Consider the following 24,709-nt stretch of genomic DNA (forward strand, 5'->3'; position numbering starts at 1 on the left):
CCTTTTTAAATATTTCATACAATGTATTTATTATGTACTTTAGACATACATGTTAAGAGTAACTCTTGGCCTTCAATAGGCTTAATATGCAAATTTTACAAAGTATGAATTGTATGTCTCCATACCTGAGTAAAAACATTGATGGACCCAACAATGAATACCACATCTTTGATGAGTTCTGAAACTCTGATCCGGAAGTCTGCAAAGTCGTCTGTCTCGTCTGGGATGCCCTCCTGAAATGTCATCAAACAAACATCAACATTGCATTGTCAGTAGATATAAACTGATATTGTTTGTAACTATGCTTAAGTTTGACTTGTGAAAATACCAGTAAAGGACAAGACAACAGTTTTCAAGTCTCAACTGACAATCTAAAGGCAGAAACATTGTACATGTACAAGACGGTCGAATTAAATTTACAACAATGTTATAAACATTATCATTTGAAATAAAATTTCAAAATTATAAATACATGCGCATTATTGTAATTCATTCCTTCTCTTTTACAAACTCCTTAGTTATGACTACACCTTTTGGTAATTTATCCATTTTCAAACTATTTGTCTCTCATAATCAAATTTTGATAAAATTGTACAATTGCACACATACACCTTGCAGACTAATAACATATGAATGAGTGCAACATTCAAATGACTCCACTCAGGAATTTTATTAATATGCAACAAATAAAGCAGAAAACGTATAAAAATACACGTAGAATAATTAGAAAGAAATTGAAAAGCAACAGAAAGCTCTGAGCTCGTTGTTTAACAAGAGAACTGATTAAAAACAGGAATAACACTGAAAAGTTGTGATATACCATACCTTAGAGTTAAAGAAATGTATGAAACAGAAGACAGGACATAAAATGGAGAGACAGAAGAGATGAGACACTCACAGGAGGAATGTCACGCTGAGGGAAACAGAACAGGGGAAGATTTAACCTTTTTTAAACAAATTTGGTGCCAAATGGGTGCATGATGAAGGTTAACTTAAAGCACAGATGAAAGCATTACTGGCTGGCGCAGGCCACAAAAATGTGATGCATTGAAATTTCAAATCTAATGTGGCATATCAAAGAAAGAAAACAAAGTTATCATAATGCTGTTTATAAAAGATACTTTATGATGATATGAGAAATCAGAAACACAAGCTGCAAAAATATGCTAACAGAAAGAATGCCATTATTATTAGTACTAGCTGAATTACAGAGCACAAGTTGAAAGACAGACACATAATTTCCCATAGTTATACATGTAGAAATGTACTTCTTTTTAGATCATTTAGAATTCTTTTGTGGAATCATTTACCCTTATAAAAATATTCTAATTGTTACTTATGGTAGCTGTTCTTTCTATTTTCATATTTCAGTACAGAGATTAAATTGACTGAAATATGATGTATTTGCTACTTGTGTTTTTTGTCTTGTAAAATCTTTTCTGCACTTGTACCTGAATCATTGTTACTTGCATTATCTATTTGTTTGTTTTTAGTTTGCATCATAAGCAGAGACTGTAACAAACAAAAACAGACAAACAAACAAACAAACATGAGAACTCACGTGGTCCTCATCCATCTGACAGTGTGTGGACAGGGAGTTGATGAGGCGTTGGAAGTAGGGTTTGAAGATGGTGTTGAGGTTGGTGCTGTCTCTTTTGTACAGGACCTCCGACAGACGGTACCAGAAGTTAAACGTGATCTCTGCAACCTGGAAACAAGAAATACAATGTAGAAGATGAGACGGGGGGCGCCACAGACTTTCTGCAACCTATGATGCACTGCTCACAGACTCACGTGTGATATCCATGTGACATCACAGAAACGGTGGGTTGCTCATTTCTTGACATAGGTACCAGAAGTTGAACATGATTTCTGCAACCTGGAAACAAGAAGTATTATATTCATGTTTACCGAAGGAAAACACATTGTTTTTGCTATTAGACTGTTTCTTCTTGTATTCCTAACACTGACCTGGGTAATGACCTGAACCAGACTGTCAGTCTGTCACAATAGTAACTGGTATTGGGTTACATAATGTTGCACTTTTACAGTAGGAGGGATTTAGACTCCTGTCACCAAATATGTGAATGTGTATATTCCAATTGTATATAATAGTCTTTTAAACTTAAAGCTGGTATGACACAAAACAGGATTTGAACCCATGACCCCCAGAATGCAAAGGGAGAACTACATCTGCACAAGACTATTGCACCAGGGATTTTGATATAAAAGATAATGAAGATTCAAGTATATTGCGTACCCCCTGCCATACCCTCCAATTCTTACCTCATACTGACAGTGGCCCACACATGCCAGGAGCAGATCTAGTATCCTCAGATCCCCCAAGCCCTGCCCCGGAGCAGCCATCATCAACTCAAGAAACGACTCGGCCAGTTCTGTGAACACTCGACAGTAATTCAACGATCTGAGGGGCAGAAAAGGGTGAACATGTATGATACTATAACTCTATTTCCTAGACCAACCACCAGCCTGTGAGCTTGGATCTTGGTGTAGTGTTTGTTACTATATGTATTTTTGTCAGGATATTCAGCACATATGGTATGTACAATTGTTTTGTAACAAACTTTCAGGGTATATTGACATGTATATGTGTGTATTTCCCTGTCAATGTGTGTTTGAAGAAGAAATAAATAAAATAAACTTGTAAACAATTCAAGGAATATTTGTCATCCTACCTGTCAATCTTCCCCACCCATGTGCTCTCAAGACAACCTAAGTCAAAACCATTTTCTGTCTTTGACCTGTCTGTCAATCTTTTCCCACCTATGTGCTTTCAACCTAATCTAATTTCACCCTATTTCCTGTGCCTGACCTGTCTGTCAATCTTTCCCCATTCATGTGCTGTCAATCTAATCTGAGTTTGCCCCATTTCCGGTGTCTGACCTTCTGGCCAACTGCCTGTCAATCCTTCCAACCCATGTGCTGTCAACCTATATTGTACTCTGTCCAGACAAACAAACAGCCCAGCCACCCACAACCAAACTTCCATGCACTAGCACAGGGCTCAAAATACTGGGTGCATGTGCACCTTGGTGCATCCAAGTATGGAGCTGTGCACCCAATTTTTTTATGGTTGGTGGGCATATATTTTTAACATCCAAGTGTCAGAAAAAAGATTAAATCATTGTTTTAGTACTTAAGTAATTAGTTTCTGCTGACATTCTTCTTCACCAGTGAGCCTGTTCCCCCAAAAAAATTTCGAGCCCTGCTTGCACATGTTTGGAAACTATTGGGAAAAGCCTCTCCTTCCATGAGACTTACTTGTCTATGTCCTCCTGTGCCACAATTGATGTAATAATCAATGTATTGATGCAGGGAGATTTTAATAACAGGCGCATCCATTTAAAAGGTGAGTAAAGCATGGAATGGGACTGTTTTTATTGTTGGGAAAAGCCTGTCCTTCCATGAGACTCACTTGTCTATGTCCTCCTGTGCCACAGACACATGGTAGGGCTCTGATAGCGAGATCACGCCCTGGAACAGGCAGTTTGCCAACGACTCGTATCTGGTGATGTCCTGTAGGGAAAGTACAGCAAACGGACAAAAATAATCAAGTCAGAAAATACATGTATCAAAAAAGATTGTCTAGTACTAGATGTCTGACTTTGTTAGAGACCCTATCCAGCATACATGTACATGTATATGCTGTATACATGTAATGTACAAAAATGTGTGTTGATTTTTGTATATTCAAGTTCACCCATGTGTCTGATTATGACAAAGATACATGTATATATATAATGACTATGGATAATATATTATACATGTACATTTGTACACATATATGATGAATAGATATTTAAAATCCTTAAAATAAATTTAAGGTCAAAGCTAATAAAAGTTGTGTTGAAATTGGTACATAACTACAGCTCTGATGCTTACCTCTGCCACATAGAGAGCAGAACAGATACAGTCACAGGCTGCCTCATGGACGGAAGAGACTGTGTCTGGGTTATGCTGTGGGAGAAAAATAAAAAAATAGAAAGATTAGAGTGCTAAAAAGTTGTGACAAGAAGGGGACAGTTTACTACTAGAACATGTACATGTACAGCAAATGTATAATGTCAGTTTTGGCTTTTTGACAAGCACAATAAACATTGGACCACAGCTTCAAACGCCCTGTCTTTAAAGGACTGCAACACAAGCTTTCCAGCAGTGTTCAAATCTGGAGAGTGACCGCCTGACCGGGATTCGAACCCTTAACCTCAAGATCCAGGAGCACTGGTGTTGCTAAAACCTGGCAAGTGCATGCAAACCTGTGCAAGCATAACAGTCACTTTGACTAGTTTGAGTTAGACACTCCAAAAACTGACCTCCACTCAAACATACTACAAAAAGCTACATTAAGTGTTTGAAGAAGAAAATCAGAAGAATGGGTATATTGTGGCCTCCAATGTTTGTTTTATTTCAACCTCTTACTATTATGTTTGGAGAGTTTCAGCTATGTAAATATTGAAATTGGCCCTGTCTACACTGCAACTTGAGAAAAAATAGTGCAAGAGACCAGTATGCCAAATGTTAAACATTTCCAACTTAAACAATGTGGTCATTTTTTCTCAGCGGAATGTACTCAGTGTGACATGAAAATGCCATAACTGTGATGTTAGATTAACAACCACATAGATTGCACATACTCGAAACTAACTCATGTCAAAGAATGTTTGATCAAACTTCACAAAGATGTCCCTTTTTCTAATGTTGTAACCCTGAGGCTACCGCAACCAACTGCTAGAAATTCTTACATTCAGCAAACCAGACAGTTTGAAGACTGAAACATTTCAGGAATGTTGCTAAGCAAATGATGTCCAATGGCTGTTCAAAAATGGGCTCTCCCTTTGCATACTAAATACATGTATGTTACAACTTAACTGTACCAGTTTGTTTCATGTTACGACTACATGTATTATGTAAAAAGAGTTGTAAATATGTGAAAAGAAGTGGAAAATAATATTCACTATAAAGTTTGTTTCCAAAGCTTTTGTTGCAACTATAACTTGAAAGATAAATAATAATTTAAAGAAGCCAGCTAAAGTTTTCCGTCTAAATTATGTAATTAGCTTTTCAACAAGAGCTTGCGATTGACATCTTTATAATAATATTATATTCTCTTGCAAAAAGACAAATCATCAAAAACAAAGGACCGTACCATGGCTTGGAAAGGTGCGTTGAGTAGTTGGCTGGTTGCAACCGCCTCTCCCTGGATTACACCAAGATTGAACCAGCTACCGAGACACCGGTATACCTGTAGGACGCAGATAGAATCATACAACATTGAACTTGAATTGAATGTACAAGTAACACCCATACAACTAAAGCAAGGAGGTAATGAAAAATTACTGTTAAAGTCTGGGGCTACATGTAGATATTTTCACCATTTAAACTAGTTTCTCCAATACTACAGTACAACTACAATCTTTTACAAAGTTTTAGACCCACCACTATAAGTTAAAGCAATAAAACAAATTTCTACACTAACAAAATACACCATAAACTACATGTACATTTGTACAGTTACCTTTGCCTGTACTCTTGAATCTGCTGCACAGCTTTGTGTACAAGCAATCTGAAAGTAGACATAAATACAAACATATAGAGTCTGACATATACATTGTACAACAATATCAAAAGAGATCTTTTGTTTATATTGTGTTGACCAACACATGGCTCTCTATGCAAATCAGACAGCTTGTCCAATCTGGTAACAACAGCTTTCGCAGAACAGTAAACAAGATAGGCTGTGAGTAAACAAGGTTGGTAAACATCACTGACACGTGCCGTTGTGCATAGACAACTAGGCAAAGTCTACGGCACCCTTGTCTGGTTTGCTAAGTGTTATAAGACACAGATTTTACATGTAGAACTCATTTGATTTGTACTTAGATATCATTATTTTTAGAAATCCTTGTGTAAAGCTAATATTTCTAATATAACTTATTATAAGTTTCAATGTTTAGTATTGTGGTTTCTAGCTGGTTTCTGTCTATACATTTTCCTACTGGCTCTCACAACACTAAAGACATGCATCTAGCAGGAAAATGAAGACATTATGAGATAACCTTTTCTGTGACCTTTCTATGACCTTTGACCTACATCTACTTCCTGTCCATGTCCCATGTGCTAGCATGCAGAAATAACTACAGAAACACAAGCAAACACACAGACACACCAAAAACAAAACCTCACGAAGGTAAAAACTACATCATCAGGGCTCGAAATTCGTTATTAAGAAAACCCATAGGTGCACTGGTGCACCCAACCTAAAAAATTGGGTGCACAGAAATATTTTGGGTGCACCATATAAGATAAAATAAGTAGAATGTCAGCAAAAACAAATAACCTTTTAGTTCTAAAGAAAAGTACTATAACAGGGATTTTGGTATTTTTTTAGAAAAACATTGGGTGCACAGCTCAAATTTTGGGTGCACTAAGGTGCACTTGCACCCAGTATTTCGAGCCCTTATCATGTACATGAATAAACACTGACCAGCAGTTGTATAACCAGGTCACAGGACTCGGCCAGTTCCTCTATAACCTCCCCTCGCCTGTTGGCTCCCAGTCTCAGAGATCTGCTGTTCACCTGACGGGAAAATAAACTTTGCTGTTTCTGTATAGTGGGAATATTGGGTCATAATATACATGTACATGTACTGCAATTCTCTTTATGCTCAAGGCAGCAAAAGTTCACAGTCTGAGAAAAATAGACATGTTCAAGGAACTATATTCATGGTGGCGACAGGTGCAGGAAAAAGAAAGTCCAGGAATTATTTGTTAACTGTAATTAGTGATGCATACCGGTTCACTGGACTGGATCCGGATTTGTAAGAATGTTTAGGTTCAAGTCCAAAAAAACCTAAAAGTCAAGAACCGAGTCTGGACTTATTACCATAAAAGACCATTTCACATACCCCTTTTCTTTCCAAACCACCTAAAACCTTCCGTAGATTGTAAAATCTTTGCTGCAAAACGAAGAAAACAATGCCATCGGGCATTGTCAAGTATCAGCCTCCATGTTATGTGGCCAAAGTTTCACCCAGACAACATTGCAAGGTTGTCAACATGCAATTTTGTATATGCCATGGGTTTAGGTCCGGACTTGTAAACCTAAACCTCTGGACTTGAATCCGGACCTGGACCTAAAATTGGGTTTAGGTATGCATCACTAACTGTAATGATACATGTAAGTTCACTGTACAGAAGTGACAGTGAAAACAGTGAACATAACAGTACAGTGAAAAAATCAGGAATTATAGTAAGTACATTAAGATTACAGAATTCATCTACAATATCAAGAATATTTGGCATACTTAAAAATATAATCATGCATATTGGACGTATCATAAATTAGACTAACTAGTACTACAGCTACAGCTACATCCAAACTCTACTGAACCAATGCTGTAGGAGCCTGTACTAACTCTCTATACACAAATTGGATGCAATGTTATTTAACCACATAAACTTAATTTCATGGATAGCATTTCTTATATTGTATCACTCAGTCTGTCTGCAAATGGCATTTATTGAATTAATCTGAAGACTACATATAACAACAAACTCGTTTTGTTTTCTTCTTTTTCTTCATTCTGTTTGTGCAAAAATATCCATTGTGTTACATTTCCACTGCATTTGCTGCTTTTTTGTTTTAAAATTTCTGATATCTTCTTTTTTAGTCTAATATTGACGTCAACCTTTTCATACTCAAAAGAATGTTATCCATGAAATGAGTTAATGTGCTTAAAGAGAGAAGAGAAAGAAAACTGAACAGACATGGATCACGATGGAACTCACTTCCTCTGGCAGTACAGTCAGAACCTCCAGTAGAAAAGGCAGGTTTCCTACTGTGTTTCCAAACCTGCAGGGAGGGGGGCACAGAAGTGGAGTTTTAGTAGTCCACATTTAACTTCATATGATACTACATTGTATTCTTTCCGTAGTCTGGAGACAACTGTACAGTCAAATCTGTATGTTTTAGTGACCACCTCTACATAAGGATCACCTGGCTATTGCACAAAAAGTGAGCTTTGGCAGTGTTGGTTACAGCATGTTGCAATTTTATAGCAAGAGGGATTTAGACTCCTGCCTGACCATATATATGAATGTGTGTTTGAGTAAGAATTAACAGAGCTGATCATATGTGAAGGTAAACATTATGCATTTTCCTTGCAAATGTTACCTTCCTAGTTTAAGTACTAGTAACTGTTTTCCTTACTTTTCTATGAGTTCCTTGGCAGGACACTTCCAGCCTGCTACCTGTAAGGCCAAGTCTGCCAGGGCCAGGGCCAGCTGGGGAGGGGGGCAGAAAAGAAAGTAAGGATCTGCTACAGTTCTGAGACTCTAGATCTGTATGTAACAAACCCTCACTGTCCAGTGCTATGTAGTACATATCTTGAATAATTTCCCATCTGTATGCTTGCAAATCATGAAAAGCTATCTACACTTGTACATGTATTACGAAAAAGTCAAGACCATAGCATGTTCATCCTTTTATCCAGAACATGCTACGGTCTTGACTTTTTCAAAGTTCTGCGGCAGTACCAAGGTCCGCTGCCAGGAGGCCAATATTTGACCTCGACCTTTGTCTCCCTACAACCTACCAGCGTACCAAATATCATCACAATCCATAGAGGCATTCTGAAGTTATGATGACTACACATGTGCGAAAACACATACACACACACACACAGACAGACCAAAAACAATACTTCCATTTTTGTATGGAGGAAACAGAAGAAGACTACTGACCTGTGTGATGATGACAGGAGAGGCATTGGACACCAGATTCTGGGCGTGGTTCAACAGCGACTCTTTCAGAGACTGGTCAACACAAAAATACCCATCAGTCCTTGCACTGTTGCCATGACAACAGTAGTGTACAGACTGTTGCTATGACAACTGTACAGACCGTTGCTATGACGACTGCACAGCACCGTGCAATGGTTAGTGTTACATCAAGTGCCATTGTTTTAATTAGATCCAGTTGTTTGATTGACGTGATTACAAACTACGTTACAGAATAGAAGGCAGTAACATGTAAATACGCTGGTTCTTGTGACTCTGTGACAACGAATACTTCAAACTTTGCAAGTGCCTTGAGTAGGTTGTACGTTGTAGTATGGAGGCTCGTGTATTTGCAAAAGTGTTTCCAAATGCAGAACAAAGTTTTGACTCATCTGCAAGATTGCGGAACATTGAAAAAAAAGTATTTCTACCACTGGAATCTATGGTACAAGTGTCACAAGAAGCAGCGTATTTGCATGTCTGCCTAACAGCTACGATGTGTTCATTACAGTTGAATCAGTACCTGGTGCGCTGATTGTGGAAGCTCGTGGAAAGCATACTGGATCTGTGGGGAGGGAGACCAACAGCACAATTGTTTATTTGTTTTTGTTTATCATTTATTTGAACAAGGAAAGAAATAAATCATGTCATCAACACAGATGTAAAAAGAATATGCAGGGGAGGCTAGAAACCTATTGGTTTTCCGTGCCCTCCTAAAAAAAATGTATAATAACAATCATTGTTGATCATGGCATATATGCAAAATGAAACAAAATTAAGAAAAAAAGCCAATGGACATAACAAATACGACAAAATATTTACATACCTTGTGTAAGCTATATAGTATCTAATATTAGTCCCTACATGGAATATTTACACAACGAAGATTTTACTGTCTAGATCTGCAATATCACATATGAAAGATCTTAAAATCTACTACTTTTTTTATCATGTCATATAAGTTTTATCATCTTCTTCTGTTGTCAAATACCTGATAAGTAATAACAAAAATCTGAAAATTACAAACAAGCAATAAAAAATACAGTGCCAAGAGTTCAGCAAATTATTTCTTTTAACTCTCTTTGTATCAGCTCAGTGTATTGGCAGTTGCTTGTTTGCAATGTTGTTAATGATTGGTCATTAATAAGTGAATTATCTCCTAATATCTATGACTTGATTGGTCAATCATCATGTAACCACCCTTGGAGGTAAAACACACAAGCAGGCAGCTGTTATACTGAACAACTTTGAAGTGCATAGCGACATGAAAGGTTGATTTCATACTTTGCAAAAAAATTATATGTCAGGAATTTGCCAACAGAAGATTGTACAAGGTAGATCACACAAGTACAAATGTAGTAGATTTTGGTGAAGTATGAGTTATATGTAGCACAAATACCACTGTAGGAGTCATATATTATAAATGTGTTCCAATTTAATTGGGAATTTCGTTGACATTGTGTCACTCTGACCTTGAAACTTGAAGGTCACATTGACTCCCAAGGACAACTGTGTGTTTAGGGAATTGTGCAGTAATTTGTACCATCTGAACAGCTGTGATGGACATGTGAGTGACCTCTTGGGACCATTACATGAGTTAATCCAGTGACCACTACATGTACAATCTGACCCAGGCTCGTTAACATAATGTTTAATTAGACATCAGGACAGAGATGATTTAATAACACTGCATATGTCAGGAGATGACACGTTCTAGTACTAAATGACTTATACTTCACCAAAGGGGATTGTTTTTGGCTTGTCTATCTATCTGTTTATGATAATGCAACATTGCTTAATATACTCAATACTGTAATTTATATCTATGAGACTGGAAGGGTTGCAAAGCACCGTGGGTAAGGTGGTGATGTCTACTATCTACGCCCTGTATTTCTACAATATTCTTTTACAATATACAATTATATCACATATTTCACATTTAGATATTGGAATATTCTACTGTAACAGTACTACTAACTGACTGAGACAATTTTGGCACTGTCCCTTAATGCCTTCTGCATAATTATGGACCTTCCCTCTGCTAATTGCATGCACTAATTACACACTAATTACATAACTATGGATGACCTAGTTTCTCAGTCACAATGTTTTCTTTGCTATGAAAATGTTGGTTTTGCCTCCTGGTTTAGTGGGTTATTCTATACTACTAATTATATTACTAAAGAGGTTAAAAAAATAGTATTTTTCAACTTACTAGTAACCAATTAAGATATAACTACGTATACAGACATCAATAAAATATAAAAATGTAATGATCACAAAATTGGTATTTCCCTGTATTATGATAATTATAATAATTATGATATTATGTAATCCTGTATGTAATAAATTGTTTATTCATTTTCCCAAGATCAGTAAAATTTCATAAATTTGTGGCATTCTCAACCACCATACCACGACAACAAAAAATAAACATTGTTTATAACAACAATTTCCTGTAAAAAAAACAAGGAATCTATTTGATATTTTAATAAGCACATATTGATTAAATTTGTACGGCCACATCGGACATTTGTTTTTATCCCCACAAGGGTTTGGCTGTGTGTTGATCTAGAAAAATTTCCAGCCAAGCCAAACAAAAGATGTGCCAACAACAAAGGACCTGAACCATTCACAGAAATGTCACAAGGCCCAAAATGTCAGCTAAACTTTCTATCATTCGTGGACTTACGCGACCATTACGTGCAAAGTACGGGGGAGGTGTACGATCGATGAAAGGCCGCGTTAATGTCATTTGTAGTTTATGTCCCTTTGGGGACGCCACAGAAATATTCTAGCACCAAGAAACAATGATAATGACTTTAATTCAATCTGACTAGATCGGTCTGTGTTCCCACATTGAAAATCAATCACATTGTGAGCTTCCCTTGGGAACTCAAAGTTCTCATTGAATAGAAATTGTAGACAGCCTTAAAAGTCTACATGTCTAAAAATAGAGGAACAGATTTTTCTATCAAAGAAAAATGTGGCATTTACCTAGATATAACTGCTTGACAAGTTTGCATTTGTGATAATTGCTATATATTGAGTTGTACTATATAACTTTATAACTTAATAAATTGTGTTAACTCAAGATGTAGCAAATCATTATCATTATTATAAATGAAAACATGTCAAGCAGTGTTAAAGGCCACAAATTTCTTCCAAAGAAAAATATGTTTTTAGATCTGATGCTTAGTACTGTTGGTGCTCATACAGGGACTTACTCTTACTATAAATTGCAACTAAACTAAACTAAACACATGTAAACCTCTCACATACACTTCTTATATACTTTAAAGTCAATAATGTTTGATATAGTAATAGTATATGGTTTACCTTTGTTCTCATGGTCTGTGCAGCAAAATAACTGGTTTCCAAGTCCTGGCCATTCCTTAGGAGTTGGTCTGCTACCTCCCATGCAAATACCTAGAACAACACAACATGCAAAATTTGTATGACAGTCACACATGTTGTGTGTCATGGTTCAACAGAGTTCTACTAGGGATTTTGTATATGGCCTAGGAAAAAAATGTTGCGTTTCCTTTTTGGGGTGGATCCATGCAAGGGACATGAATTTTTCAAGCTGATCAACCTCCATGATCTGACAACTGATTCTGAATAACGAACAAACAAACAAACAAGAGGTGTTGCATCTTGTTCTAGTGACAAGCCTATGTAAACAAAATTGTGTAATTGGTCTTTCTGTTCAGTTGTTTACAAACAACTCTATTCAGGAAAAAAAAACTTTTTCCTCATTATCTCTTCTATACATTATAAAGAAAGATATCTAAAGAAACATGTTACAATATTGGAACGTTTTCACTAGCCTAATAAAGAAAACTGTTGAAGTGTAACTAACAGTTAACAGTTACAAATAATTTCAAGCATTCAAATATTTGACAATGACAAATTTTGCATGCATACAGATGAATTATTATAATGCAAAGATAACATAATCTTGCATCTTTTTGGGGGAGGGGGTAATAAAGGGACTAGACATATATTGTCTACACATGCATAAAGACTGGAACAATTTAGTCCACAGTGCTTGGCTGTGAGTGAAACAAACAAATGTGTAACAATGGTTTGCTAAATAAAGATATTTTTATGAAGAAAATAGTTTTGATTGTTTCATTGGCATACATGTACTTCTAAACTAACATACAGCATGATCTACAAACTAGAAGACAAAATGTCCCTTTAGATTTTAATTTTTGTTAGGGGGAGACACTAAATGCAAACTGAACTGAATCACACATGTTCAACGATATTTCGCTACACGAGCAAGTTTTAAAATGTGATAGATTTTTACACTTTTCTTTCAATGCAGAATGCACTGCACAGGAAGAGATTATACACAGCAGGAAAATTATGACGATGGAGATAAAATTTAGACTGCATGAGCGAGGCAGTTAAACTTTGCCCCATGCACAGCGCGCTATTATGACAAAGTCTAAAGGTTGAGTCAGAAAACAAAAATTCTATATTTTCCACCACTCCAAGATTGCCAAATACGATAAATTTGAACGTCGAAAGGACTTCTTACACTAGAGTAGAATCTAACGCATTACTGATTGTAAAATTATATCAAATCTTGCGATAATTTCTCGCAAAATCGGCTCTCGAGGATTCGCCCCCCTCCCCCATGCTTGGGACAAAATACATCCGGTACTACTAAAGGCATACCGATCGCTGCAGTTCTCCCAGCCAAGCTGACGCTCTCTCTTTGCACGCGGGATCGGGGTTGTGGTACAGGGTTTGGATGGCTTGCACGACGGTCTCTGTACTCGGGGCCGAGTCCATACTGGCAGGACTTTGTGAGAAACAGAGCGGAGAAAAAAAAGCACGGAGGCTAAAATCTGTGCATTGCGCTAGATTCAATGGCGAGCTCCGCGTGCGTGAGGCATGACGGGAGGGGTCAAAGGGCATAAAAAGCAGAGGCGGGAAAATTTTGAATGGTTGCTAGAACCTTAGTCTCCTCCAGACTTCTTTTGCAGGCTGAATAAATCGTAGAAATCGGCGTAAAAAAGGTATTAATTGGCGAGAGAAGGTAGCCGGCCATCGACGATCAAATTGGCCTGCAGACTACCTTCTCTCGCCAATTAATACCGTTTTAGGCCGATTTCTACGATTTATCAGCCTGCAAAAGAAGTCTGGTGGAGACTAGCTAGAACCATGGAGGTTCAAATTGTACCTCCATGCAAGAACTTTGTAGAAGTTGAAGTAAGATTGCCAGCATAATATAAATACATGTACTTTGCAGACGAAGACTGGTACATGTACTTTGCAGACAGTGTAATGTACTGTTGCGTTTGAAATACATGTACATGTAAATGAATAAATCTTTGCAGACAAATACTAGTACGTGTACTTTACAGACGAATACTAGTGTACTTTGCATACGAAGTTTGCAAGACTTCGCAGACAGAACTAGTACATATGCACATGTACTTTGCAGACGAATACTAGTACATGTACTTTGTAGACAGTGTAAAGAACTGTTGCCTTTGAAATAAATAAATGTACTTTGAAGACGAAGTAGTTCATTTACTTTGTAGACGAATACTAGTGTACTTTGCATGAATAAAGCGGTTAATGCCCCGCCCCGAGGTGAATATGATGTGATAAAGCCTTGTCGGTTGCTATAACCACCGAATGAAGCCACCGAGTGAGCGCAGTGAACATGGTGGCTTTATGAGCCTGTCTTGGTCACTTCAGCACTTACACAATGTGCAGGTGAGTAGATGTGTGTATATGACCCGGATGTATATCATCCTATCGAGGTCAAGGTTCCGCCGTGTCATACCGTCCGCCATGTTTGTCACCATGACGTCACGTAGTGACAAAACTGGTTCTGCAGGTGCCACATTTAATACGCATGCGTTCTTTCAGCTGGGTTAGCGCTAAAAATATGTGTCTAAATGTACGTCACTCATCAAATCGTTCATATCTTGTGAAATATCATTGACATCTGACACCGCTAGTGCCATAACCGTAAGTTATTAACTCATCATTTTCCCCAAGGACTCTCATGTAATATTAATAGCATTGAACAATAGTAAAAGAGACTATATATCTTGTACCCTCCCCTTAAGGTATTTCAGAAACATGGCTGTCGGCCATTACTTGGCTCAATGTCATTATCAATCAGTCAATATATACCTTGCACTAGCTACACTAGCCTGCTGTAGGTCTTGGACTTTTGGTGCATAGGTTCTTTGCTATTCGTTAAAGATAGTGTAAGATCTTTGCCATATCATGTGCATGTATTATGTTTTCCCTCTGTATTACAGTAGACCGAATACATTAATATGACTGTATACATTCATACAGATTCACAATAATTACAGTGATCATTGTCTGACGTTTGACTGAACCTTGACTAAATTTCTGTTGCCTTTGCAATTTTAGGAACCCGTCACCATGGCAACGGGAATAAACCTTCAACCTAAGGTCGTCAACGGGCTGCTGACCCTTGACCTCAGCAACAGAGGTTTGACCTTCATTCCGCCTCAGGTGTTCCACCTTGTTGACCTTGAGAAACTCGTTCTTTCGAAGAACTTCCTGACAAGCATACCCGCGGAGATAGGCGCTCTGAGGAAGCTTCAGGTACTCGTGGTTGACGACAACTCTCTGTCTTATGTACATCAGAGAATCATTACTCTAGTCAACCTGGGGTATCTGTCGGTCCAACGCAACCAACTCGCGAAGATGCCCAACGGGCTTTCGAATCTTCGTGCTCTCCATGGACTGTTTATCCGCGGTAACAGATTCACCGAGGTCCCCGAAGAGGTTTGCTCACTCCTCAACTTGCAGTGGTTGGGCGTAGGAGACAACCCGATCCGGCACCTTCCGGAGAACATCATCCAGCTCACCAGGCTAAAGATCCTCAGCATCACCGGTTGCATGCTCGACGAGTTCCCGCAACAGGTACTGCAGATGCAGGCGTTGGAGGAGCTGTTTATGGGGAGATGGGCCGGAGAGGGCCGGCCTGCTGCAGTTCCCGAGAACATCGCTAGGCTGAAGAACCTGAGGGTCTTGACAGTGGACATCAGCGGGCTGGACTCTCTTCCGGATGGCGTGGAGCAACTGTCATCTCTGGAAGACTTTCGTATCCATGGCAACAACTTCACCACACTGCCTCCTCAGATTTTGAAACTGAGGAACCTCAAGAAGCTGAATTGTTCACAGAATAACATCAGCCGCCTTCCAATAACCCTATGGCGGCTGACTCACTTGAAAGAGGTAGATGTATCTGGAAACCCCCTGACATATCCTCCTCCTGATGTCTGTCAGAAAGGTACAGCCGCCATGTTGGATTTCCTCAAGGAGGAAGAGAAGAAACAACAAAAAGAGAAAGAAGGTATTGGTTCTTTTAACATCCTGAAACCCATTCACAGAAAAGTTACAGAAAAATGGGCTCTTCGTCTTTCTCCATCTCAAAAAAAAGACAACCCCGTAGATTTAGAGGCTAGCTTTATACACATGTACTAACTGTAATATGCAAAATTTCATTATGAAACCCAACAATATAGCTTCATCTCAGGAGATATAAGTATGCCTACGGTTTAGCAGTCTTTTCGGGAGCAAATAAGTCGTGATAAGCTGCCTTCTTCCATCCTAGACCGAGAGATCCGGTCGAGCTTCGCCCGTCTGTCACTCAGCGTGACCCCACCAGAGGTCAAACGGATGGCCAGGATGCTGGGACTGAGCAAGGAGGAAATCCAGACTATCATGGTAACATCTTAGCCTCTATCAGGCTTCGGGTGGCGGCTGGAAAAAGTAGAAATCGGCCAAATAGAGATATAACGTGAAAAACAGTACTCTCTACCTCCCCAAGCATCTTATCCTTCTTTTCGGCCTTTCTATTCTACTCTATCCATCTGCCTCCTGAAGCCTGGTAGAGGCTAGTAACATTTTACGCTTGCTTCGTTATCAACAAGAATGTTGTAAAATTAATGTACTATAATAATGTTTACTTCCGCAGAAGAAAAGCCTGTTGTTTTTGCTCCATTTCCTCTTCTTCCTGTCCAAACAAATAAGGGCAACGACCTAGACCAGGCGGCTGTCACCATAGTAACGGCTATTGACTTACATTAATGTAGCAAAGTGGCAGGACAGACCTACAGGGGCTGGTCACCATACACTATAAGGTGACTGAATTATGTAGCAAGCTGGCAGGATGAGCAGTAGCGAATGGTCACTTTAATTTTATATGCCGCGTACGGTAATTATGTACACATTCAGTGGTTATAGCCCATTATAGCATATTATAGACAAAGAATATAATAAAGGTATCGTTTTCTACTACATTCCTCCAAGCATGAGTCCCCTGACCACCCAGGCGACCAGGCTTACGACATGTTCCTGAAGTGGAGAGAGACAGACAGACAGAACAACACAGTCAACCGGCTCAAACAACTTCTGGACGAGCTCAACACTGCCAAAACGTCACGCCAACAAACCAATCTGAAGGTCTTTACTGTAAAATTATGTCACTCTGCATAATGTAATGTACACAATGTGATTTTTGTACGTTATGAATTGGGATTCTTTGCTGATATGTTTCATAGGTATAGTGAAGGAGACATAAATTTCTCGTTTAGAAATATTCCTGATTCTGACTTTTGATAGCCTCTACCAGGCTTCGGGAGGCGACTGGAAAGAGTAGAAATCGGCCAAATAGAGAGATAGCGACAGCGGCAAAATGTTCTCTCCAGCAAACCAACTCTTCTGGCATGCTGCAATGTATCTCTCTAGATCTATTTGGCCGATTTCTACTCTTTCCAGCCGACAGCCGAAGCCTGGCAGAGGCTATATGTTTGAGGCAGCATCGTTTCAGTCATTTCGTCTCACTATACACGATTGATTATTTTCTACTTGTTCATTAGGGTGGTGAGTATGCAGACGGATATCTTGTACCAGGGACGCCAGCTGGGGGTGATGAATCTCCAGGACGAGATCGGAGGAGATCGTCTGGAAGGTGAGTATTATGAAATCGTGTACGATGCTCCTACCTATTTCCAGCGATAATATAAAAGTAGGTCGTATATAGATTTGAGAAAAAAAAGTTGCAATAGTGAAACTCGTACTACATGTATTGCACCCGTTTATATTCTTCTCAAACCTACAACCGATGGCGATTCGTCGGAGAAAACACAACAGTAGTTTCATCGTATGATGTAAGTGGCTGTGGCTGTAGCATTAACCAAAGACTGCATGGGAGTTATCGCCCATCTCATGGCTTGAACTATAATCATAACCGTTAACATGCTAGGCCAGCGTCATTCATTAAAGTTACATATTTATTTATCAGTAGTATCATAACAATCACCTTGTGTTTTTCCTCTGTACAGTAGCGTCACGTCAGATGACAATCTGCCGATCATCGACAGCGGTGTTCTCCGCGGACAGGACTGGATCGGACAGGGCGGGTTCGCCAGCGTCTGTAAGTCCTGGCACCAGGAGTGGAGGATGCACGTGGCCGTCAAGTACATCAGCAAGATAGAGGTGGCGGCGAGGTAGGTTCTTATTTATCAATACACAGCAGTAACAAGGATAGTGTAGCGCTGCACTCAAGTTTAGAACTTATTTTAACAGCACCACACAACAAAATACAATTAACATATATAAAGTTGACATAACAGTGCGCCGAAGTCTCACTACCCCAAGACATTGACGATACAAATGCTAACCAGGTTATATAAAACGTTATTGAACAGGATTGAACAGGAGTGACTTCTATACTAGTAACTGATTGACGAGAAAAATGTCGCCGTCAATATAAGAATTACATATTGACCTGGTGTATCTGATTGGTAGAATTTGTGGATTTGAATCATTCTCCGACGTATGAGCCTAAAACCAAATGCCTTTTTGGCAAACTGAAAAAAAAAGCAATGTTTTCCTTCGGTAAACATAGTAAGTCTAAGACCTCCATTTTTTTCAAATAGTGAACAGCAGCTGCTGTACTCCGAAGCCCGGAAGTTGAAGGCCGCCAGTGTGTCTCCCTACATCATAGAGCTGTACGGTGTCTGTCTCCGGCCGCACTTCGCCCTGGTCATGAGCTACATGGAGAACGGCTGTCTGGGCTCGCTGCTGCGCCGTGTGGACGTGCCCTGGGCGCTCAGGTAAACAAAACATGTCATACTAAACAAATAGGTATAAACAAAAGTTTAAATACAAACTATTACTCACTACATAAGAACGGCTGTCTGGGCTCGCTGCTGCGCCGTGTGGACGTCCCCTGGGCGCTCAAGTAACGAACTTGGTGACAGACCTGTTTTGATGTTTATGCTCTTAAACAGAGTGAGTAGCCCTTGGACCACAATTTGCCTCTTTAACGACCGAATCATCAAAGGATTTGCGCATTCCAGCTGATTAACAATAATCATTATTTGTCAGATATAGCCTTAGTTCTGTAGTTAGTTGTACCTGTTGCGATGTTAATGCCTTAAAGATCGGTCGATTGATTGGCTGGTTGTTCGATTGATTGATTGATTGATTGATTGATTGATTGATTAATTGATTGATTGATTCAGGTGGAGAATGACGTATGAGATCTCCCTGGCCATGAACTTCCTGCACTGCCTGGACCCACAGATTCTCCACTGTGACCTGAAGGCCGCCAATGTCCTCTTGGACGGAGACTATCATGTCAAGGTAAGTGTTTAAAGTTAAAACTTTTGATCCAACAGAACAAAGTTCTCTCACCTAGAGCTTTCGACCAGTCACTCTGGTCTTCCTCAGTAGACTGACCCAGTGAAGCTTGTCACGTGGCGTCTTTGAAGTGTGACGTCAACATTGTGTCAAAGGTATCTGGTAGACGATGTCGGCCCCCGTTGCGGTTGAGTGAAAGATGGTGGGCCCTGATGTAAATAGCCTCTTTCACCCCTCTCAGGAAATAGTTTTTAGAGATGCTAAAAAATAAAAAATAAAAGATTGAAATGTGCTAATTTGAAGCAGTATGTGTGACGCATGTGTCAATATCACAAAGATTGCCTTATTCAGAATATTTCCAGTTGTGCTGCCCTGAAATCACTTTTAGATTTCCCATTCACTTCACAGATAACTGACTTCGGGCTGTCCAAGTGGAAGAGCCGGTCGCTGGTGCTGACCACAGTCAGTCCGATGGGCACCACCATCACTCACGCCCCGCCGGAGTTCCTCAAGGACGTCAGCCGCCTGCCTGACGCTGCATTCGATGTGTACAGGTCCGACATCTCACTTAGCTCTTAGGACAGTATCCAATAGGCCAAGCAATGTCTATGGACCGCCCTGCAATTGTATATTGTCCATAGGTCACTGGTTCACTTGAATTAATCCTTTCTAAACTACCTTACAGTTTTGGAATCCTTATCTGGGAGATAATGACAAGGAAGCAACCCTTTGCAAGTAAGTAAACAAATTCTTCAATCTTTCAACACATTGGGAGCTTGTCTAACTTTTCGTTCATCGATTTTGATACTATCCTCTGTACATCGTCACCTTATCTATATCACGCTAGATTTCTGTTACGCATTTCCCTTTGTGCGTTCTTGCGAAGCTAAAACATTTCTATCATCGTCTGTATTGTCTCACAATTCAGACGGCTGCCAGGATGCATGTATGTCGTGTGTTAAGACCCAATAAACGAGTCTACTAGTACTACTACTACTACTACTACTACTAGCTCTGGCATCACAATGTACTACTACTACTACTACTACTACTACTACTACTACTACTACTACTACTAGCTCTGGCATCACAATGTACTACTACTACTACTACTACTACTACTACTACTACTACTACTACTACTACTACTACTACTAGCTCTGGCATTACAATGTACAATTCTGTAATAATTCCTAACTTTCCCTTGCCAGACGTGTCCCATGCTGAGTACATAGAGATGGCGGTTAAGATGGGCCAGCGGCCGGACCTGCGGGAGGTCCCCACACAGCCGCCTGACGTCACCAACATGAGCAGACTGATGCAGGAGTGCTGGGCAGAGCGGCCTCATCACAGACCTTCCTTTAAAGGTAACTACACTCGGGTCAAAATGTCGTACGAATGGTGTACGAATGTCGCACGATCGCAAGTCATTCTTCGGACAGACGTGTCTTTCAATTTACAATTCAAAACTGATACTGCTATTACTGCCAGATAGTCTCAAGTGGACCAGGAAAATACTTTTTTCTAGGACTCCTGACTTGCATAGCCCTTAAGCGTCAGATGAACTCATGTCTTCAAAATGTTTTGTTTATTTTAAAGCCATTGATGTCATTGCCAGTCATTATAGAAAAGCAGTATGTACTGTACTAAAGCAATAACCTTACATTTTTGTAGAGTGTTCTGATTGGCTGCGGAGAGGATACCAGAGGTACAAGTCTTACGTCAGAGACGCCATCGCTACTGTGGAACGGAGACAGGTAAAGTTTATCTCTTTTCTAACTGATTATTTGTAGTTAACATTTTTATAAGGTTTACTGATTTAATGATTAAGGTTTAATGATTCACCGCTTCACTCCATTTCTTTCCTTTTATTTATCTGGGCGGGTGTTAATGAATATTGACATATATAGACGTCATGCGCACAAACTGATTTCTTTATTTCTTTCACCGTCATACATTTAATTGAGAACAACCAACGTAGAGTTACTTTAGAAGACAATGGTCATTTACTTGTTTATAATAATCGCTTTTTCCTTTTTGTATTCCAGGCTAGACGAGCATCCCAGAATCCACAGTAAAATAAGAATGGAAACTATTTTCCGTACCCTATAAAGTTCAAATACTTGAGATCGGTGATACAACATTACTGTTCAGAATATGAATCTCTTTCGTTTGCAAATGTATCGCGCATGTATGCGAAATATTTTTAATTATTAACATTTTGAATGATATAATTGGATCAAAGTTTTTTTTTTTTTTATAATTGCAACATTTATTGGCAAAACATGGTGACGGCCCACTGATGTTTATGCCGCCAAATCGGATCATAGCTCAGAATGCAACTTAAAATTTAGAAGACAAGCCATGTAAATATACTGTATGCATAGGGGTATTTTGCTTAATCTAGGTGTTGGTGAAGTGTCTGTTATATAATTAAAAATGATTGCAGTCTTTTGTGACCGCAGTAAAGTATATCATGTTGATAATGCTCAAGTTCAGAAAGTACAAATTATTGATGTGGTGATCTCCTAAATGATATTAGTACTGTAATGATATTTAAGTTTTGAAGAACAAATATCAATGACTGTACATTTTTTAATAAAAACTGGCAAAAACTCAAAACTTCATCGCAAGCATTACGATTCACAGTTTTGTTTATTTGTATTGCATTTTAATTTTGTTCCTATAAGAAAACTTGGCAATAAAGCTATGTTTAATGTTTGACTCCCTATTTCTGTTGGGTTATAAGTCTGTTTTAGTCTTTGAATTTGTTATTGGGTTGACATTAAGGGGTACCAGAAGACTACATGATTTTACGAGGTCTCATTATATATTGCTAAAAGTAGCACACATAACGTTGCTTACGTTGATTCGTATTGAGCCCCCTTCCCCCTTACTGTTACACACTACCAAAGAAAACCCACCCGTGTGGAAAAGCAGGACTATTTTGTCCCATTCACTACTGAAGACACAGAATCAAAGGTCAGTCTGTAGATCAGTACACATCACTGCTCGCCACACCTTAAACGACTATAATAGGGTCGTGACGTATGTACAAAACTGGTCTGACAAGGCAACACCTTCACATTGTAAGGTCAAACAAAAATCAGCACAACATTAGCACCATTTTAGGACAGAACAGAGGCCTCTTTGGACATAGTATATATATATTGTGTTACTGTGACTACAGGTAGGTTTGTACAATTGTTATAATCTACAATGTACAAGACGACGAAATAACATTGTATTATACATGGTAATTTATGGGCCTAACGCACATTGTTACTGTTATAGGTGGGGTGGGGGGCACATCAGTACATTTTGTACTTAGTACAAAGCGTCAATTCAATTTTCTTATGGTGAAAGATGCTTCATATTTGTTTGTTATTGCTGTTAGTTACTCTAATTGTTGCACTACATAAATACTTTATCATGAAGAAAGTCCTTGTAGCTATTGTTCGAATTTAGTCATTTTATCCGTAGTATTACATACGACCTAAAAGAGCATGTTAGACACACTATCATCTTTGTACGTTGGACCATGATCAGCAAGTAACACCATGCTCTGTCTTCTTTCCCTAGACATGACCAGTAAAAGATCATACACCTTCAAACGGAAGCCCTCAGCAGGTCCAATGACCCTTGACCTTCAAGGTCGCGGGCTTTCCTCCATCCCAGACAAAGTCCTGAAACAGAAGCACATCCAGTGCCTCATTCTTAGAGACAACAAGATCAAGAAAATCTCCAAGAAGATCTCAAAGTTCGACTACTTGCTCACCCTTGACGTAAGCAACAACCCTGACCTGAAGTTCATCCCCAGACAAATCGGCAAGCTCCCCAAACTCTACAACCTGCACTTGGAGAACTGTGGACTCGAGAGCCTACCAGACGAACTGTACAACCTGCACACGCTGGGAAGCCTCAACTTGAAGGGGAACAAGCTTTCTGCACTGAGTACAGAGATTACCAAGCTGCAGTCTCTCAAGCAATTGTTTATCGACAACAACCAGTTCATGGAATTTCCTGAAGAGATCTGTGCACTGGCAAACTTGGAGGTTCTAGGATGCGGACAGAATCCGCTGACACGTCTGCCAGACAAGCTCACAATCCTGAACCTCAAGTCTCTCACCATCTCCTGTTGCCGGTTTGAAGAGTTCCCAAGGCAGGTGCTGTCGCTAGGGGGCCTTGAGAGGCTATACATGGGGGGTTGGGCTGGCTCGAACACGCATTCTCCCGTCCCTGAGGGCATCGCACATCTACAGAACCTCCGACTCCTGGCGGTAGACCAGAGTGAACTTTCTCATCTACCCGAGAGCATCATACACCTACAGCTGCTACAGGAGCTGGATCTGTCCATGAATCTCTTCACAGCCGTCCCGCAGGTTTGTTTGTCTATTTATCTATATTGTTTGCACATAAATACAACAAAAATACATATGATACATCAAATACAAAAAATACACAAATTAGGTTGAAGTGATACTGGGGTTTTGTAGTTTTTATAATCTTTTTTTTTTAATTGGTAATGACTGACAACCTTGTAGTATTAAGCTTATTAGTAGTTCTTACAAATCGTACACCTACAGGTATCTGTATCTGTATAGGCCTTATAAGCTCCCGTCGGCGTAACACACCAGCTTCGTAGGCACGCGGCGTGGCGGCAGCTGGCTACATCATACCGATCGACTTGTTACACCTAACCCTTGAACATCTATCTCTAGACATTGTTTAAAGCTATCTAATAACGATGCCCCTACTGTACTGTGCACTAGGTAGTGTTCACCCTCCCCAGTCTGCTCGCCCTCTACATGGTGGGCAATCAGCTCACGCGGCTGCCGGTCGAACTGGGCCGCCTACCGGTTTTAGAAGATATTGCAGTATTCGACAACCCCCTGGAATACCCTCCAGAAGATATCTGTAAGGAGGGGAGTGACGCCATAATCGACTTCCTCCGAGCAGAGGACGCAAGAGTAGTACCACTGGAAGGAGAGATGGGAGGTAAGGGTAGAAAATAAAAGGAAGACTAGTTGGGAAACAACGAAAGAGATTGTAAGGCATCGACCTTTATCATAGATCAATGAATTGTAACAACTTCCAGTTAAAATTGTTTGATGGCTTTTGCTTTTTTAAGTAACATGTTTGTCGTCTAATGCTACTCATTTCTATGATCTACAGCACAAGGCCATCACCCCACTCCAACCACGGAACTCTGAGTGACAGTACACGGGAATTAACCGATTGAGAAGCA

The 24,709-nt window shown here is 39.5% G+C and overlaps 2 protein-coding genes across 5 annotated transcripts in view; one reads left to right on the forward strand and one right to left on the reverse strand.

The window, feature by feature from the left end:
• Positions 1–13,709, reverse strand: part of LOC109480271 (transportin-3-like) — a 56,341-nt gene extending 42,632 nt beyond the window's left edge. For 2 of the 4 annotated variants that reach the window (XM_019782424.1, XM_019782423.1), the window contains exons 1-14: positions 13,489–13,709; positions 12,139–12,228; positions 9,323–9,364; positions 8,764–8,835; positions 8,231–8,304; positions 7,810–7,873; positions 6,506–6,598; positions 5,537–5,584; positions 5,168–5,263; positions 3,904–3,978; positions 3,437–3,537; positions 2,287–2,425; positions 1,562–1,708; positions 126–233 (exon numbers count right to left, since the gene is read on the reverse strand). In XM_019782424.1, coding sequence (XP_019637983.1) covers positions 126–233; positions 1,562–1,708; positions 2,287–2,425; positions 3,437–3,537; positions 3,904–3,978; positions 5,168–5,263; positions 5,537–5,584; positions 6,506–6,598; positions 7,810–7,873; positions 8,231–8,304; positions 8,764–8,835; positions 9,323–9,364; positions 12,139–12,228; positions 13,489–13,605 — 1,266 coding nt within the window. In that variant the 5' untranslated portion in view covers positions 13,606–13,709. Of the gene's footprint in view, positions 1–125; positions 234–1,561; positions 1,709–2,286; positions 2,426–3,436; positions 3,538–3,903; positions 3,979–5,167; positions 5,264–5,536; positions 5,585–6,505; positions 6,599–7,788; positions 7,874–8,230; positions 8,305–8,763; positions 8,836–9,322; positions 9,365–12,138; positions 12,229–13,488 lie in introns of all 4 variants that reach the window. The other 2 variants (XM_019782422.1, XM_019782421.1) reach the window with 1 other exon arrangement.
• Positions 13,710–15,213: 1,504 nt separating this feature from the next.
• On the forward strand, positions 15,214–24,674 carry LOC109480224 (leucine-rich repeat and IQ domain-containing protein 4-like). Its single transcript, XM_019782373.1, has 4 exons — positions 15,214–15,772; positions 23,116–23,843; positions 24,234–24,459; positions 24,637–24,674. The coding sequence occupies exons 1-4, from the start codon at positions 15,226–15,228 to the stop codon at positions 24,672–24,674; spliced, it is 1,539 nt and encodes a 512-aa protein (XP_019637932.1). The 5' UTR covers positions 15,214–15,225.
• Positions 24,675–24,709: the final 35 nt, after the last annotated feature.

The sequence above is a fragment of the Branchiostoma belcheri genome, unplaced genomic scaffold (genome assembly GCF_001625305.1).
Source record: "Branchiostoma belcheri isolate BF01 breed outbred unplaced genomic scaffold, Haploidv18h27 scaffold50, whole genome shotgun sequence".
NCBI lineage: Eukaryota > Metazoa > Chordata > Leptocardii > Amphioxiformes > Branchiostomatidae > Branchiostoma > Branchiostoma belcheri.